We start from the raw sequence: 20,000 nt of genomic DNA on the forward strand, positions 1-20,000 counted from the left end.
CAACAACAACAATAAATTACTATCTATCACCTTTCAATATTCAAATAAAAAAAAAAAAAAAAAAAAAAAAAAAAAAAAAAAAAAGTAACAATCCAATTTTTAAAATCAAAAGCAATAATAATAATAATAAACTTTATTTAAAATTAAATTTATTTTTTAAAATCTTGTTTAAAAATGAATTCTTTAACAAATGATGATGAATTATTAATTTTACAAGATGATTCACATGTATAAATTGATAAAATACCAAAATCAATATCAGAAGAATTATTTTCTAAACTTGAATCCATTCCTAAGAAATAAAGTAATTGTGGTAAAATTTGAAATTCGAATTTTCTATTTGAACCACAATTTGAACAGGTTGGAATTTGTGATGGTGCTTGATCAGTATCAGATACCCAAAGTATTGGATAATTTGAATGTTTTGAGTAACGTAAGATTTGATCTTGATCTTTTTCAATTATACGTTTAAAATAAATCAATGATTTATCTTTAATCTTTGTGAATGTTTCTTCATTAAATTCTGCTTTCTTTCCAGTTTCACTAACATAATCTTCAAATTTACTAATTGCATCAGCATCACCAGTCACTGTCTCACCACCACTATTCGTTGGTACTAACTCTTTACCAATTTCATTCTTATAAATTGCATTACCATTCTCATCTAAATCAATATCATCTTCATCATTATCATCATCATATTCATCGTCATTATCATTATCATTATCATTATTATCATTATTATTATTATTATTATTATTATTACTATTATCATTTGTTGGTGGAAATTCTTTTAATTCTTGATTTTCAGTTATGATATCAAGTTCTTTAAATAAAAATTCTGATGCTCTTTTTCTTGGTAATTTTTTATCATTATCACCACTATTATCATTATCATCATTAATATCTTTTAATAATTTACATTGTTCACTATGACCTAATTGCCAATCTAATTGTTGATGTTCTTTACCACAATAATGAACTTTTTTACAACCACTACAATTTGATTTTGCAAAACAACCACAATATTCACATGTATTTTGTCTATTTTTAGTATATTGTAATTGATTTTTATAAATATCATTATAATCTTGATCATATTTTCTTTCATCTGCATCCATTGGATAAAAATCATTTATTTGTGGTAACTGAGTTCTAATTGCAATATAATAACCACATCTTGGATCTTTACAACAAAATATATGAATCATACGATGAAAACTTTCTTCTTTTTCATCAATTGGTGCATAAATTTGCATCAAAAATGAAACTTGTTTTGAACATTTTTCACAAACTAATTCTTCTTTTTTTGGTATATTACTTAAATCTAACCATGCCTATTTATTTTTATTTATTAGTATATATATATATATATATATTTACGTAAATAATAAATAATACATACTGGTTTACCACCAACTTTAGTTGGAAAATAATTACTTGTTAATTGAGATTTATCAAAATCTTGTTCTGTAAAACCTAACACTACATCCACCATTTTTATTATTTTTGAAATGTAAAAAAAAAAAAAAAAAAAAAAAAAAAAAAAAAAAAAAAAAAAAAATTGTGGGCAAAACCGAACGAAAAATTTTTTTTTATTTTTGGCGATTAAAAAAATGATTTTATTTTTGTTTTTTTTTTTATTTATTTTTAGTGATTATTTATTACATTAATTCTGAGAGAAAAGTTTTTATTTTATTTTTTTAAAAAACAGAAAAAGAAAAAGAAAAAAAAGAAAAAAAAAAAAAGTATAAAAGTTTAATCTAGCTATAGCTTTTTTTTTTTTTTTTTTTTTTTTTTTTTTTTTATCTTTTTAATGGCATTAAAGATGAAATTGTATCTTTCCAATCATTACAATCATTTGAAGAAGTTGAAAAAGTAATAATTTCAACAGGAGAGATTGAATTTGTTTTGATGTATAATTTTATATCGGAATAACCTGGATGATTTGGATTATCAGTGACGATATCAATTTGGAAGCAGGTATCTAAGTTTATGTATTGTGAAGTTGGAATTTGTTTAGTTTCATCGAAATATTCCCTCATTTCACCATCGGTTGAGATTTCATAATATCTCTTTTCTAAAGTTTCTTGATTTGAACTACTAATTGATTTTCTCTTTAACCAACCTTCTTTGACAATCTTTGTAATTAAACATGGATTTGAATTTGATGATGATGATCTTGATCTTGTAATTGGTACACCTGTACTTAATTTTGAATTTCCATTATTATTGTTGTTGTTGTTGTTGCAATTGTTATTACTACTATTACTACTATTGCTACAATTACTATTACAACTATTATTTAAACTTCCACTACCACCACCACCACCACTACTATTACTACTACAACTTAATGGTGATGTTGGTATATTACTACTACTATTATTATTACATGTATTGTTTGTTGAAGATGAACCTGATGAATTTATTGATGAAGTCGATGAAGTAATTGATGTGGTTGATGAAGTAATTGATGTAGTTGTTGTAGTAGTTGTTGATGCCATTGATGTTGGGAATGATATACTTCTATTTCTTTTAGATTTATTATTAAAATTTCTAAAATAAAAATAAAAATAATAATTAATAATAATTAATAATTAATAATATATAAAATATGGTAATGGTAATAATTACCTTTCGTCATCAATTTCTAAATTTGACATTAATTTAGTATTTTCTGAATTAACTTTTGAAAGTTTTTCTTGTTCTCTAATAATCTTTTGACCTAATACAAAGTTTTCAGCTTTTAATGCATCAATATCTTCTTTTTTATTACCATTAGATTCAAGTTCTTTGATTTTATCTCTTAATACAATTACCTCATCTTGTAATTTCAAAAGTGATCTATGATCATTAATTTCATTTTCTAATCTTTTTTCTAATGCTCTAAAATAATTATAAATTAGAATTAGAAATAAAAAAAAATTAAAAAAAATTAAAAAAAGTAAGAAAAGAGGGGTATTAATAAAAGAGGTATTTTTTTTTTTTTTTTTTTTTTCTTTCTTTTTTTCTTTTTTTTTTAAAATAAATATAATTACTTTTTATCTTTCATTACATCTTGAATTTGTTTTTGTAATTTATTTACAATGAATTCTTCTTCTTGTTCTAATTGATTTTCAAGATCGACTTTTTCTTTCATAATCTATAAAATCAAGTATAACAAAATTTATATATATATAAAAAAAAAAAAATTAATAAATAAAACATAAAAAAAAAAAAATATGTAAATAAAATAAAAAAAGTGAAAAACATACAGTTAACATTTTCTTTTGAAGAGTATTTGTAAGGTATTCTTCCTCTTGTTCCACTTTTAAGGCAAGTTCTTCCTTTTCTTTTTTCAATTGATTCAAATATTTCATAAATTTATTAGTAATATACTCTTCTTCATTCTCTGTTACTATTTGCTAAATAAAGGTAATTTGTAAAAATGATTAATAAAAAAAAAAAAAATAATAATAATAATAAAAACAAAAAATATAATATAATAATAAAAAAAGGAAAAAAAGTAATATGTTAATATAAAAAAAAAAAAAAAGTGTAAAATATATATTTTAATTAAAAAAGAAAATAAAATAAAATTATAATTACAATTCTTGCATGTGAGTCTCTTAATTGTTTTAATTCTTCTACTAATGTTCTATTTCTATTTTTTTCTGTCAATAACTGTCTTTGAAGATCTTCAATTATTTCTTTTGAAGATTTCTCTGCTGCATTACTGTCCATTTTGAAGGTTTTTTTTTTTTTTTATTTTATTTTTTATTTATATAAATTGAGAAACAAAAGTTTGTAATGAATGGAGATTATATTTCTATAGGTTGTTTCTCTCTACTTTTTTTTTTTTTTTTTTTTTTTTTTTTTTTTTTTTTTAATGAATCTATGTGTTACTTTTTTTTTTTTTTTTTAATTTGAAATTTGTTAATTTATTTTATTTTATTTTTTTTTTTTTTTTTTTCTTTTTGATTTTTTTTTTATTTTTATTTATTTTATTTTTTATTTTTTTTTTATTTTTTATTTTTTATTTTTTTTTTTTTTTTGATTTTTTAATTTTAAAAGAAAATAATTATAATAATATTTGCTTATTTTAACGAAATTTCATAAGTTTTTTTTGAATTTGAGTAATAATAGCATTTGTTTCACCTAAAGCAATAACGAGATTTTCTTTTTTTTTTTTTTTTTTTTTATTTTAAACCCTAAAAAAAATAAAATTAAAGAATTATAATATTTTTTTAAAAATTATTAATAAAATTAATTTTTGATCGCTCTGAGATTTAATTGAGTGTTGTATAACAAAATTTGATTTAAATTAAATTTTGTTATACATTTCTAAACAATTTTTTTTAAATTTTATTTTATTATTTTTTTTTATTTATTTTTTTTATTTTTTTATTTTTTTATTTATTTTTTTATTTTTTTTATTTTTTTTGTTTTTTTTTTTTTTTATTATTATTATTTATTATTTTTTGGTTGTAAGAATCTATAAGAAGATTCTCGAAATTGTTATTAATCTAAATTAATTAATAATTAATATTTCATGAAAAAAAAAAAAAAAAATAGGGTGGTCTTGATTATTTTTTTTTTTTTTTGGCGCGAGGAGCACAATATATTTATAAAAAAATATGTGCGTTAAAATTATCGCGCCAAAAAAAAAAAATAAAAAAATAAAAAAAATTAAAAAAAAAAAAAAAAAATAATAAAAAAAAAAAAAAAAAATTTATTTTTAATTTTCCTCAAACATCAATAATATATAGCAATAAACTAAATAAATAAATAAAAAAAAAAACAACAATCACTTTTTTTTTTTTGTTTTTTTTATTAAATATTTGTTTATTTCTTATAATAATCTCTCCTTTTTTTTTTTTTTTTTTCCCTTTCCTCATTGTTTTTTTAAATCCCTAAAAAAGTTAAATTAATAAAAAAAAACAAAAAAAATAAAAAAAAAAAAAAAAAAAAAAGTAATTTTCCACTAAAAACGTTGGTTACAACCAACACTCCCCCCTTAACAACAAATTTTTATTATTTTTTTTATTTTACTAACATTGTTATTAAAATTTAAAATTTTTATATTAGATGATAAGTAATAGTATTAATGTAACTCCAAATAAAGAGTCAAAGATGTATGTTGTAAAAAGAGATGGTACAAAAGAAAATGTAAAATTAACATTAAATAAAACTATTTATAAATAAAAAAAATAAAAAAATAAACAATAAAACTAATAATAAAAAAAAAAAAAAAATAAAGGTATCATTTGATAAAATTACATCAAGAATTTCATTTTTATGTGAAATGGAACCAAAATTAAATTCAGATATAGTTGATCCAATTGAAGTAGCACAAAAAGTAGTTAGTGGAGTATTTCCAGGTGTAAAGACTACAGAATTGGATAATTTGGCAGCCGAGACAGCAGCATATATGTCAACACGTCATCCAGATTATGGTATTTTGGCAGCACGTATTAGTGTATCGAATCTTCATAAACAAACTTCAAAGAGTTTTGTAGAGACAGTTAAGAAACAATATGAATTCATTAATCCAAAGAGCAATTTATTGGCACCATTGGTCAGCAAGGAGCTCTATGAAATCGTAATGAAACATGGTGAGAGATTGGAGAGTGTCATTGATTATTATCGTGATTTCGATTACGATTTCTTTGGATTCAAAACATTGGAACGTTCCTATCTTCATCGTATCAATGGTAAAATTGTCGAGCGTCCACAACACATGTTGATGCGTGTCTCCATTGGTATCCATGGCGAAGACCTCGAATCTGCCATCAACACCTACAAACGTTTGTCTGAGAAATTGTTCACTCATGCCACACCAACTCTATTCAACGCAGGTACACCATCACCACAAATGTCATCTTGTTTCTTGGTTCAAATGAAGGAGGATTCAATCGATGGTATTTATGACACTTTGAAACAATGTGCACTCATTTCAAAGAGTGCCGGTGGTATTGGTATTGCAGTTCATAAGATTCGTGCTGCTCAAAGTTATATTCGTGGTACCAATGGTACAAGCAATGGTTTGGTGCCAATGCTTCGTGTTTTCAATGATACTGCTCGTTACGTCGATCAAGGTGGTGGCAAGAGAAAGGGTGCCTTTGCCGTTTACTTGGAACCATGGCACGCTGATGTCTTTGAATTTATTGATCTAAAGAAAAACACTGGTAAGGAAGAGATGAGAGCTAGAGATCTATTCTATGCTCTTTGGGTTAGTGATATTTTTATGGAACGTGTCGAACAAAATGGCGATTGGGCCCTCTTTTGTCCAAATGAAGCACCAGGTCTTGCTGAAACTCACTCAGAGGAACATCGTGCTCTCTATTTGAAATACGAAGCAACACCTGACCTCCCAAGACGTGTCATTAAAGCTCAAGAACTTTGGTTCGCCATTATGGAGTCTCAAGTTGAAACTGGTACTCCATTCATTTTGTACAAGGATGCCTGTAATGCTAAATCCAATCAAAAGAATTTAGGTACCATTAGTAGTAGTAATCTTTGTACCGAGATCATTCAATACACATCACCAGATGAAATCGCCGTTTGTAATCTTGCCTCTATAGCACTTCCAAAGTTTGTTCGTCAAAAAGTAGGCTCAACCGATCCAAAAGAAAAAGAGTTTGACCATCAATTCCTATTTGAAATCACAAAGTTAATAACCGTCAATCTTAACGTTATCATCGATCGTAACTATTATCCAGTGGCTGAGGCTAAAACTTCAAATCTTAGACATCGTCCAATTGGTATTGGTATTCAAGGTTTGGCCGATGTTTTCATTAAAATGCGTATGCCTTTCGATAGTGTTGCCGCCGCTAAATTAAATGTTGAAATCGCCGAAACCATTTACTTTGCCGCTTTGACTGCCTCTCATGAATTGGCGATCCGTGATGGTACCTATGAATCTTTCAAAGGTTCACCAGCTTCCAAAGGTATCCTCCAATTTGATATGTGGAATGTTACACCAAGTTCTCGTTGGAATTGGGCAGAGCTAAAGGATAACATTGTCAATAAGGGTGGTTTACGTAATTCACTCCTCATTGCACCAATGCCAACCGCTTCAACAAGTCAAATCCTTGGTAACAATGAATGCTTTGAACCTTACACTTCCAACATTTACAGTCGTCGTGTTTTAGCAGGTGAATTCACAATTGTCAACAAACAATTACTCGAAGATCTCATGGAATTGGGCATTTGGTCACCAGAGATGAAGAATCAAATCGTTGCTGCACGTGGTTCCATTCAATCCATCGGTGGCATCCCTGATGATTTGAAAGAACTCTATAAAACAGTTTGGGAAATCCGTCAAAGAACTCTCATCGATATGGCTGCTGATCGTGGTGCTTTCATCGATCAAAGTCAAAGTTTCAATGTTTTCATTGCTGAACCAACCTTTGCTAAACTCACCTCAATGCATTTCTACTCATGGAAGAAAGGTTTAAAGACTGGTATGTACTATCTTCGTACTCGTCCTGCCGCTGATGCAATTCAATTCACTGTTGATCCAATCGTATCTCAAACTCCAAAACCAGTTGAAAATAATATAAACTCAACTACACCACTTAAAACTCCAACTAAAACTCCAAACTCTTCAAATCGTATCTCTACTAGTCCAACTAATAATTTAACAAGTCCAATTCGTTTTAATATAACCCAACAACAACAACAACAACAACAACAACAACAACAACAAAATAATAATGAAGATGATTTGGCTAATTATGATGGTATGACTTGTCGTCGTGAAGAAGGTTGTTTAGTTTGTGGTAGTTAAAAAAAAAAGAAAAAAAAAAAAAAACAATCAGAAAAGATTTAAGAAAAAAAAAAAAAAAAAAAAAAAAAATCAGAAAAGATTTAAGAAAAAAAAAAAAAAATGAAAAAAAAAAGCAATTTATGTTAAAACAATTTTGTATAAAAAAAAAAAAAAAAAAAAAAAAAGAAAATTAAATATTTTAATAATAATAATATAATTTAATAATCATCAAGTTATGGAAAAAAAAATAAAAAAAAAAATAAAAAACAAAAAAAATTTTTAAAAAAAAAAAAGGAGATTTTAAAAATGATCCACCCAAAGACAAAGTTTGTAAAATTAATTATTTTGATTATAAGAAATGATTCGTGCCAAAGATTTTTATTTTTATTTTTTTCTTTTCTTTTTTTTTTTTATTTTTTATTTTCACTTTTTTTTTTATTTTTTATTTTTTTTTTCATGCAAATCTGAAGATTTTTGATCAATTTCAAAAAAAAAAAAAAAAAAAAAAAAAAATTGAGAAATTATTTTTTAAAATAAAAAAATCATAAAATTAAATTTAAAGATAATAATAAAAAAAAATGAAATTTATAACATTTCCAATTTTATTTTTAATTTTTTTAAACCTTTTAAATTATATTCAATCACAATCAATTCAAAATAATAATTTTTTAAATATATTAGAAAATGATACAGCAACAAGTTTACTTAAAAATGTTTATAATATAACAATTGATAAAAGTATAGATATTTGCAAGTTTAGGGGATTTTTTAAATGTGGTCAATATGATCCTTATCAACCAAAAATATATTCAATAAATTATATAAATTTACCTCAACATAGAATAGGTGTTAACCATATAATTGAAGAGGATTTAACAGTTTTTACACATCTTTCAATTTTAAAAGTATCAGGTGGAATTCAATTATCAACTTCATTTTTTGATAATATTACTAAATTAAATTATTTAACTGATATGTATGTATTTATAAATTATTTTTTTCCAGTTTTTTTTTATTTAAATTCTTTTTTTTAATTCTTTTTTTTAATTAAAATATAAAGAAATATAAATAATCAAAGTCAACCAATTTCAAATAATACAAAATTACCAGAATCATTAAATAAAGTATTTTTTAATTATTTATCAGTTAAATTAGGAAATGGTTGGTTTGAGTCAAATATAACTGAATTAACAATAGTTAGACCTCAAATTGGATATGGGTTACCAAATAAATTAAATAAATACAATGATAGATTATTGAAATTAAATTTAGCTTTAACTCATTATTATCCAAGTTTACCATTAAGAATGGGTCAATATTTATTAAATCTAACATATTTAGAATTTGCTATTTTCAATGACATTTCTTTAAATCAAGATTATAAGAATTTTACTATTCCAACTTTTACAAACCCATTTAAAAAACTTGATAAATTTGTTGTTATTTTTTATAACAGTAGAGAAAAATATCAAATATTTAATATAGTATCGTCATTTTTAAATTTATCAACATCTTTAACAAATTTTCAAACATTTGGTTTGGGTTTTGAAATTTCACCAAATATTAGTTTACTTGATTTTTCTTATTTAAATCCAGGTTTTAATTTGTAAGATTCTTTTTTATTTTATGCATTCCAAAAATAATTACAATATTAATTTATTAATTTTTTTTTTTTTTTTTTTTTTTAAAAAAAAAGTAATATCGAAACTTGTAGTTTAATTGAAAAATGTAAAAATAATTGCTTTAAATTACCAGAAAGTTCATCATTAAGAACATTTGGATGTTCATATAATATTAGTTTAATTAATTTTAATAATATTTCAAGTATAGAGGTGCAATATAATAATTTTCTTCAAAAATTACCAACCAATTTCAATGAAACAAAATTAAAAAATTTAATAATTCAAGATTCAACAGTAAGTATATTAAATGTTTTTTAATATTATTAATATTTTTTTATAATTGTAAATAATAATAATTTATTTTTTATTATAATTTTAGATTTTTGGATCAATTCCAAAAAGTTATTGTTCAATTAGTTCAATTAAAATTAATTATTTAAAAATAGATGGAGAAATACCATCATGTTTTCAATGTTTGGGTGGTGAAAAAGGTGGTGAGATGATATTACCAAATCAATTTTTAGATTTTGGTTACTATGTAGATCCAGTCTGTAAAAACTTTAAAGTATTTGAAACCTTTGATAAAGTATTTTTAGTTGATACAAATGGTACTAATATTTATATAACTGGTGTCGATTTGGGATGGGATATTAAAAGTATCAGTAATAATGATAATAATAATTATAATAGTAATAATAATAATAACAACAATAATAATGTCTATTTTATAATACCAAATAGTAAATTTGTAATTGAAATTCCAATTGGAGTTGGAGTTAATCATTCAACTACTTTTACATTTGAAAATACAAAAATTTCAAAAACTCTTTATTATAATTATAAACCACCAATAATTTCACATTATTCTTGTTTTACTGATGAATATGGTATTGAAAAATTGGTTCTATATGGTAGTGGTTTCGATTTTACTGGTAATGGTAATATACTTTTAGTTAATAATAATTTTCCATTCATTACTTACACTGACATTGAAAGTGGTACTATATCATCCCCATATTTTGATTTTATTCATCAACAACTAGTCGAGGGCCAAAGTTATAATTTTACAATATCAGTTGGTGGTCAAAAATCAAATATGACTACTTTTTATTATTTTAAATCAATTACTATTAATAACGAAAACAATAATGCAACTATAAAATTAAATAACACTGGTGGATTCATTCAATTGAATGGTACATTCTCAACATTTGATCGTAATTTAGTATCAGTTAAAATTAATGGTATTCCATTGAGAGTAGTAGATGTTACAAATTCAACATTACTTTTAATTTATCCACCAATAACTCTAATCAATAGTAATTATAATAAAACTGCAAATTATAGTGGTTTAAATTTAATTTTAAATGTTGGTGGACATCAATATAAAACTATTATTGATTTTATTTATAATCCTGATGCATCAAATGAAACAGATAAAATATTCCCAATTCCAAGACCACCACATATAATAACACCAAATCCAACCACACCAAATAATACAAGCAATGAACCAATTCCAAATCCAACGGAACCAAATAATACAAGTAGTGAACCAATTCCAATACCAATACCAAATAATATAACAACAGGAGGAAATAATAATACAACCACTGGTTTTGATACAATTACAGAGGGTGGGGGTTTCACGACAACAGTGGATAAGGTAATATCCAGTAGTCAAACTATAACAGGTAATGGGATAACTACAAGTACCAACATCAATGGTGAAATAGTTAGTGGAGCAACAACTAATGGAATAACACAAAATAGACCTACAGGATTTGAGATTTCAACATTTTTATTAACAACCATCTCATTCGATAATAGTGTAAATAATCACAAAAAAAATAAATAAAATTCCAAATTAATTAATTAATTATTATTACTTTTTTTTTTTTATAAAATTTTAATAGTTTATATTTACTAAAAAAAAAAAAAAAAAAAAAAAAAAAAACCAAGAAATGAATATTATTTATTTCCTTGGAGGTGGGAAAAAAAAAAAATAGATTATAATTGTTTTGTTTTTTGTTTTTTTTTTTAAGAATTATATTCCAATGTTATTGGACCATATCTATTGATTACATAACGTAAATCCTTTAATTGTAATGGTTTTGATAAATAATCATCACAACCAGCTGCTAATGCTTTTGACATTTCACCATTCATTGCACTTGCAGTGATAGCAACGATTGGAGTTCTTTTCTTTGTTCCTTCATGTTTTCTTATTAAACTTGTTGCAGTCAAACCACACATAACAGGCATTTGAATATCCATAATGATTAAATCATATTCTTCATTTTTTGCTTTTTTTACACCTTCTAAGCCATTTAATGCAAGATGAGGTTCACATTGAATACCTAATTTCGCCAACATTTTAAACATAATATTTGCATTCATTTCATTATCTTCAACAATTAATATCTTTAATTCTTGAGTTGATGTTATTTTCTTATCAATTAACATTTTATCTAAATTTGAAGTTGTTGTAGTAGTCGTTGTAATTGTTGTAGTAGATGACAATGAAGAGGAAGAAGAAGATGAAGAGGAGGAGGAAGAAGAAGTAGAAGTAGAAGAGTGTGAAGTTGTTGATATTGAATTTGCCAATGTTGAATTTGCCAATGCAGAATTTGCCAAAGTTGTTGTAGTCGTAGTTGTAGTTGCTGTATTTGGTGGTGGTGTACTATTACTATCAAAATGATCATACTCTTCTGAAATTAAATTTGTAGTTATTGCAGTTGGAGATTGTAAATTATGATCTTGTTGTTGTTCCAATATGACAGTTGCAGAAGATGGTGAAGGTGAAATTGGTTTCTTTGTATAACAAATATTACTCTCTGATAATTGTTTTTGATATTTATATTGTGAATGTTTTGAATCTTCAGGAATTGGAGAATTACTTTTATTATTATTATTATTAATATTATTTATATTATTATTATTATTATTTTCAAATATTTTTAAAAATGTTTTATGTAAAGTTTTCATTTTAATTGGACGATTTACAATATAAATATTTGAATTATTTAAAATTTCTCTGGAATTTGCACTTAATAGAATATGAGTTACCAATATAAATTCAACTTTATTTACATTTGAACTAATTGAAATATTACCTCTCTTATTAAAACTTGCACTATATGTTAAAGATTTAATATTTTCAACTAGTGTTAAAATTTTATCCTCATTATATGAAAATGGTAAACCAATAATAAAAATTTCTTTTGAATTTTGATATTGTATTTGTTGACTATTATTATTATGACTATTATTATGATTATGATTATTTAAATTACTTAAATTTATACTTAAACCTACACCATTATTATTATTATTATTATTATTATTATTATTATTATTATTATTATTATTATTATTATTATTATTATTATTATTATTATTATTATTATTATTATTATTATTATTATTATTATTATTAATGTTATTATTATTAATATTATTATTATTTTGATGTTGTTGTGAAGATGATAATGGTGAATTTGGTAATGGTGATAACATTTGTGGTGATGAAGAAAGAAAATTATTTTGATTATTTGGATATGGTCTTGGTGAAATAATTTTTGGAGATAAATTTAAAGTTGAACGTGGTGATAATAAAACCAATGATGAAGAAGTTGAACCGAATCTTGGTGATTGAATTGGTGGTTTATAACAATCTAAACAATCCGCTAATAACTCTAATGAGAATATATCATTTAAAACCGTTAAATCATTTAAACCATTTGAAACACATAACATTGATAATTGATCACAAATTATTTTATTCTCTTCTAAAATTGTAACTCTTGTTCCACTATTACTACTCGAACAACTAAATACTGAATTACCACTTGAATTAATATTAACACTACCACCATTACTACAATTGATATTATTATTATTATTATTATTATTATTATTATTATTATTATTATTATTATTATTATTATTATTATTATTATTATTATTATTATTATTATTTAATAACTCTAATGGTAAATGATATTTATTTGACATACTTTCATCAAAAGATTTACCTAATTCAACACAAAAATGAAATGTTGAACCAACACCAACTTTACTTTTAACACCAATATCACCTTTCATTAAATTACAAACTAAATCTTTGACAATACTTAAACCTAAGCCAGTGCCATCATAAGCTCTATTTGAACCACATTCTATTTGTGAAAATCTTTGAAATAGTTTACCAAAGTCTTCATTCTTTATACCAATACCACTATCAACAACCTCAATATTAACAATATAACATTGATTAGATTTTGGATTCTTTTGATAAATTACTTTACCATTATCATCTAAATCAATTGAAGTATCTTCATTATTTTCATCTAAATTTTCATTATCGTCATCATCATCATCATCACCATCATTATCGGTATTTAATTGTTTCTTATTATTTGTTGTTGTTGGATTATTATTAATTGATAAATTTAATTTTATATAAACTTGACCAGATTCAGTAAATTTGATAGCATTTGTTAAAAGGTTTACAATAACTTGTCTAAGAATATTTATATCACCAATTACAGGAATTTTAGATAAACATGGATTAATGAATAATGCAATATAGACACCTTTTAAATGAGCATTTGGAGAGATGGCACAAATTGAATCCTCTAAAAATGAAACCAAATTAAAGTTTGTCAAGTTTAATTTAGTTTTACCTTGTTCAACTTTTGATAAATCCAATATATTATTAACCATAAATAATAAAGATTCTGAAGATTTTGCACTAATATCCAATAATTCCTTTTGATCGGAATTGAATAGATGATTATAGGATTTCAATAGTTCAATACTACCAATTATATGATTTAAAGGTGTTCTCATTTCATGAGACATATTTGAAATGAAATCTGATTTTGCTTTATTTGCTTTCTCTGCTTCTTCTTTTGCTAAAAATGCTTGGTTAGCTAATTGATTCACTTTTATAAATAATCTTGCATTTGAGAATGAAATTGCAATTTGAGATGAAATTAAATTTAAAATCTCTAATTTCTCATTTGAGAAAATACCAGTTGAGAAATTATTCTCTAAATATAGAATCGAAACTAAATTACCTTGATAAACAATTGGTAAAACTAATATACTCTTTGGATTTCTTTTCTTTACATACGGATCCTCTGAAAATGTATTATCTTGAATTGCATTTGTTATCAATAATGGTGTCAAAGTTCTCTTTACATAATTTATCATTGATAAACACATATTCCATGTTCCATCCTCTTCATTAAATGAATCATTTTTTATAATTTCATTAATTTGTTTTTTATTATTATTGTTATTATTATTATTATTATTATTATTATTATTATTATTATTATTATTATTATTATTATTATTATTATTATTATTATTATTATATGCTGGACTATAATTATTATTATTATTATTATCATTTTTATTTGTATTATTATAACCACTACTATTAATATTAATATTATTATTATTTATATTATTATTTATAAATACTTCAACGATTACTTTTTCATTATTAACTAATGCAGAAGCAGCAACACTTAGATCACCTAATAATGTTATGTTTGTTTTTGAAGTTGGATTAATGAATAATTCTTTAGTGATTTTATCTTCAATTAATAATAGAAATCCACGACTTGCACCAGCATTTTTAATAACAACTTTCATTAATCTTTTTAATAATCTATCGAAATAAATCTCTTCAGCTAATGAATGTGAAACTTTTATAACTGAACATAAATCAACGGCATCTACAGGATATCTTGATAAATTTTTAGTTGAAACTGTACCATCTTGTGATCTTCTTCTAATTGATAAACTTGGTTCAAAGAAATTACTATTATAATTACTATTTAATTGTGTGGTACCACTGATACCATTACTACTTCCATAACTACCTGAACCACTACTACAAATACTACTTGAACTTGAAATTGCCATTAAATTATTATTATTATTATTATTATTATTATTATTATTAAAATTATTATTTGAAGAATTTGAAGAATTACCAATTATTTTTGAATTAAATGAAGTTGATGATGATAATGATATTGATGCTTGTGATTGATTTGCATTATTATTATTATTATTTGAATTATTATTATTATTATTATTTGAATATTCAAATCTTTTTGAACGTTTTGTTTGTACATTTAAACGATTAAAATTTAATAAATTTGGAAATTCTAATTCTAATTGATTTGCTTTTCTTAGAGCACCCCAAGATTTATAACATTGATGAGATTCAATTAAATATGCTTTTGCAACAGCAAATTTTTTAATTTGAATATACATTCTTGATGATAATTCATTAGCTAAAGCTTCATATTGTTGATATTTAAATTGTTGTGCTAGTGAAATAGCCTCTGAAAAATATTCCATTGCTTGTTCGAAATTACCATTAATTCTTTCAAATTCTGCTTTTGCTAACATTAATTGTGAACTAAAATTTTCATATGATTGTTCTGAATATGATTCTAACTTTTCAATACAATCTTTTGCCATTTTAATCTCTTCTTCTAGACTATATATTTTAAAATTATAATTATTATTATTACTATCATTATTATTTTCATTTTCAATACCATATGTTTTATAAATGTGATTGCTATTATTATTATTATTATTATTATGTTGATTACCTAAATTTTTCATTATTATTAAAGATTTAAATAAATATAAAACTGAAAATAAATGAGTATGAGCAAATATACCTATAATTGAATTTTCACCCCTAAGTACAGCTTGCCATGCACTTTCAAAATCACCAAATAGATAACAAGTTTGGCATTTTGATATGAAATGATATGCAATTGGACAGTGAACATCTGGTGTTGATAATAAATCATTTTCAAATTCTTCTATATCCCATTCAGCATTATAGTTATTATTATTATTATTATTATTATTATTATTATTATTATTATTATTATTATTAATATTAATATTATTATAATTACTACCACTTGCAAAACTACTACCTGAACTACAATTTAAATTACTATTATTACTATTACCCCCACTACTACAATTACTACCACATGAACTATTTGAATTATTTGGTGTTTGCTGTTGTGGTTGCTGCTGCTCTGGTAATAAATCAGTACCAGTTAATTCTAAAATAAAATTTTGAAGTGAAACTACAATTTGATACATTGGTTTAAAATAATATTGTTCAATATAATTTGAATATTGTTTTGATAATTGATAAGTTTCATCCAATGGTAAACCTAATAAAATTCTATGAAGTATTAAATTTACAGAGGCATAACATGCACAACCGAAATCACCATATTCAATTGATTCCAAGAAAGCTTGTTTTACAATTGGTATACTAGTTGAAAGATGGTTACCTAAATGATGAATATAACCAGAATATAATAAAGTTACCATACCTTTTGTACCTGGTTGTTCAGAATATTTTTCTTTTAAACTCATTGCATATTGACCAAATTGATAACCAACAGAGTAATCACAAAAATGACCAATTGAAACCACCATACCAAACATAGCGAATGCTGTACTACTCCAACTTGAAATACCATTCTCCAATGTATATTCCACAAACTTCATCAATAATAAAGTTAAAACATTTAAATTATTTAAATATAATGATGGCATCATAATAACCATAACTCTTAGGCAGCAATCTACTAATGGAGATACTACGCTACCATTATTACTATTATTACTACTACCACTACCACCACCACCACCACCAACCAATTTATTCATTATCGTTGAAATTGGTTGACCATTTAATCGATTTTTAAACTTTTGATAATCTTTTGTTAATGTATCCATTGATAGATTAATATCAAGGAAAATACCTTGCCTCTTTAAGAATTCTATACTCATTTCAATACAATCATCAAATCTTAATTGAAGTGTATACTGTTTAACTCTTCTTGCAGTAACTTCACCAATATGTTCATCCTTTTTAGCTCGTTGTAATGCTTTCTCCAATAGTCTATCTGATTCTTGACAATTACCAACCATAAATTCAGATTGTGATTTCTCTAAATAAATATTAAATAACATTTGATAATGTTCATTCCAAACTAAATCATCATCCTCACCTTGTTCACTTTCACCAAATAATAAATTCAATGCAATTTGAAAATATTGATTACCATAATTAAATGCTGTTGATGAATTTGCTTTACAACCTGCTTCAAAATTTAATTTCGATAAATTTAATCTTTCATCTTGATCCTTAATTAATTCAATTCCAAAATTATATTGATTTAAAATTTCAAATATATTAATATTATTATTATTATTATTGTTGTTGTTGTTGTTGGAACTATTGTTATTAGATTGAACATAATACTTTTTATATAATATTCTACCAATATTTAAATGAATTTGTTTCTTTTCATCTTTTAATAAAACTAAATTAAAAGCAGCCTGTTGAATTCTATCGTGAACAAAATGATATCTAATTAAATTTGTTTGATTAATATCACTATTATTACCATTGGTATTATTATTATTATTATTTGTATTATTATTATTAGTATTATTAGTAGTATTATTATTTGTTGTTGTTGTTGGTTGTTGTGTAATTACAATTAAATCTCTTGAAATTATTTCAGCCATAATTTTTAAACATTGTTCGGGTGATAATTCAGCAACAAAAGCTAACATATCTAAATCGAAACTATTACCAATACAAGATGCTAAATGTAAAACACGTTGAGCTTGTTTATCCAATTGTTTTAAATTTTCAACCATAAATTCTACGACATTATCAGTGAATTCCCTTTTTTGAATTTTTTCAATATTCCAACACCATTTATCTGTTGTAGTTGAGAAATAAACCAATGATTCGTCAAATAAAGTACGTAAGAATAAAATTACAAAGAAAGCATTACCATGAGTTTTTGATAATACAACCTGTGATAATGATAATGTTTCTTGTGGTGATGCATGTAATGTCGTTGATACCATAAGATTTACATATTTTAAATCTAAATTTTTTAAAACTATTTTCATTGTTATAAAATTTGATAAATCCCCAAAATCCAATTCGAAATTTGGTTCATTCTCTCTAAATGCACCAATTACTAATAAATAATTTAAACTACCACCACTATTATTAATATTATTATTATTATTATTATTATTGTTATTATTAATATTATTATTATTATTATTATTGTTATTGTTACAACCATTATTATTATTATTATTATTATTAATACTAAAATTATTATTATTATTATTATTATTACCATTACAATTTAAAAATGTTGAATTATTTGAAGTTGAATTATTAGATTCCATTAATAATTTAATTAAACGATATGAAGATGGATCAGCTCTTTGAAAATCATCTAAAAATAAAACTAAAGGGTTACCTTCTTCTGCAAAAACTCTTAGGAAATCTTTAAATGCTAAATCGAATCTATTTTGAGATTCAGACGATGGTAATGGTAAAACTTTATAATGAGTACCAACGATTAAACATAACTTTGGTATGACTTCAGTTATAACTGAAATATTTGAACCGAGTGTTCTTAATAATCTATCTTTATAGAATTCCAATTCCAATGGACTTAGCGATAAAATTAAATTAACCAATTGCGATAAGGCTTCAATGATAGCACTATATGGACTTTTATTAAATTGATCGAATTTACCACAAATGAATCGGACTTTTGTATTTGATTTTTTACATGCTTGATTAATTAAACTAGTTTTACCAACACCTGATAAACCTGATACTATTATAAATTCTTTACCACCTTTTGAAACCCTTTTAATTGTTGTTAAAATTGAATTTAATTCTTTTTTTCTTGAATATAATTCATTTGAAATATATGGTCTATTTAATACATCATATGCACCTAATTTAAAATCTGTAATTTGTTGATTTGATAAATTGTTATTATTATTATTATTATTATTGTTGTTGTTGTTATTATTATTATTTATTATTGATAATTGTAATTTAAACATTTCTAAATCTTTTTTTAAACCATATGCAGATTGATAACGATCATCAGGTGATTTTTGTAATAATTTATTAACTATATTCGATAGAATTAATGGAACATTTTGATTTAAATCTATGACTAATGGTGGTTTCTTTGCTAAATGTGAATGAATTAATTCTGATAGATCAGATGATTGAAATGGTAATCTACCAGTTAACAACTCGAAAAATGTTACACCCAATGAATAAAGATCAGATTTCTCATCTACTGGATGAATAGTTCTACCAGTATCCTCTGGTGATATATAATAATAGGTTGATGTACTAAATCTTGATAAATCTGGATAACTCTTAAACAATTCATTTATAGATTCTTCATCATAATCATTATTAAAATTAAAAAATATATTATTTGTTGAACTATTATTATTATTATTATAACTATTTGTTAAATCAATATTATCAATCATTGTTATATCGGAATCAAGTGTATTATTGTTATTGTTTTCACTTTGTTGGTGTTGTTGTTGAAATTTTGATTTCTTTAAAAAAGAAGAAGTTTTTTTAAATATTGAAAATTGAAAATTTGCCAATTTAACTTTACATTCTGAATTTATATATATATTATTTGGTCTAATATCTCTATGAATACAACCTTTACCATGAATACTCTCCAATA

General features: G+C 23.6%; 6 protein-coding genes across 6 annotated transcripts in view; 3 read left to right on the forward strand and 3 right to left on the reverse strand.

Moving 5' to 3' along the window:
* clybl (citrate lyase subunit beta-like protein) overlaps positions 1-15 on the forward strand; it is a gene marked incomplete at both ends in the record, with an annotated part of 1,083 nt that extends 1,068 nt beyond the window's left edge. Inside the window, one exon of the mRNA XM_633631.1 lies at positions 1-15. This exon is cut by the window's left edge and continues 1,068 nt beyond it. Coding sequence (XP_638723.1) covers positions 1-15 — 15 coding nt within the window.
* A 134-nt stretch (positions 16-149) lies between these two features.
* On the reverse strand, positions 150-1,498 carry DDB_G0284069 (hypothetical protein; the record flags this gene model as incomplete). The annotated part of the gene is made up of 2 exons (XM_633632.1): positions 150-1,337; positions 1,406-1,498. The coding sequence occupies 2 exons, from the start codon at positions 1,496-1,498 to the stop codon at positions 150-152; spliced, it is 1,281 nt and encodes a 426-aa protein (XP_638724.1).
* A 307-nt stretch (positions 1,499-1,805) lies between these two features.
* rcdII (PH domain-containing protein) lies at positions 1,806-3,726 on the reverse strand (the record flags this gene model as incomplete). The annotated part of the gene is made up of 5 exons (XM_633633.1): positions 1,806-2,559; positions 2,638-2,889; positions 3,042-3,145; positions 3,258-3,407; positions 3,592-3,726. The coding sequence occupies 5 exons, from the start codon at positions 3,724-3,726 to the stop codon at positions 1,806-1,808; spliced, it is 1,395 nt and encodes a 464-aa protein (XP_638725.1).
* A 1,344-nt stretch (positions 3,727-5,070) lies between these two features.
* On the forward strand, positions 5,071-7,774 carry rnrA (ribonucleotide reductase large subunit; the record flags this gene model as incomplete). Its single annotated transcript, XM_633634.1, has 2 exons — positions 5,071-5,151; positions 5,243-7,774. The coding sequence occupies 2 exons, from the start codon at positions 5,071-5,073 to the stop codon at positions 7,772-7,774; spliced, it is 2,613 nt and encodes an 870-aa protein (XP_638726.1).
* Positions 7,775-8,331: 557 nt separating this feature from the next.
* DDB_G0284073 (hypothetical protein) lies at positions 8,332-11,233 on the forward strand (the record flags this gene model as incomplete). The annotated part of the gene is made up of 4 exons (XM_633635.1): positions 8,332-8,729; positions 8,814-9,359; positions 9,450-9,669; positions 9,755-11,233. 4 exons carry the CDS (start codon positions 8,332-8,334, stop codon positions 11,231-11,233), a joined length of 2,643 nt encoding a protein of 880 aa, XP_638727.1.
* Positions 11,234-11,415: 182 nt separating this feature from the next.
* Positions 11,416-20,000, reverse strand: part of dhkG (histidine kinase) — a gene marked incomplete at both ends in the record, with an annotated part of 10,299 nt that continues 1,714 nt past the window's right edge. Inside the window, one exon of the mRNA XM_633636.1 lies at positions 11,416-20,000. This exon is cut by the window's right edge and continues 1,714 nt beyond it. Within this exon, the coding sequence (XP_638728.1) occupies positions 11,416-20,000 (8,585 nt within the window).

Source organism: Dictyostelium discoideum (genome assembly GCF_000004695.1).
Source record: "Dictyostelium discoideum AX4 chromosome 4 chromosome, whole genome shotgun sequence".
NCBI lineage: Eukaryota > Evosea > Eumycetozoa > Dictyosteliales > Dictyosteliaceae > Dictyostelium > Dictyostelium discoideum.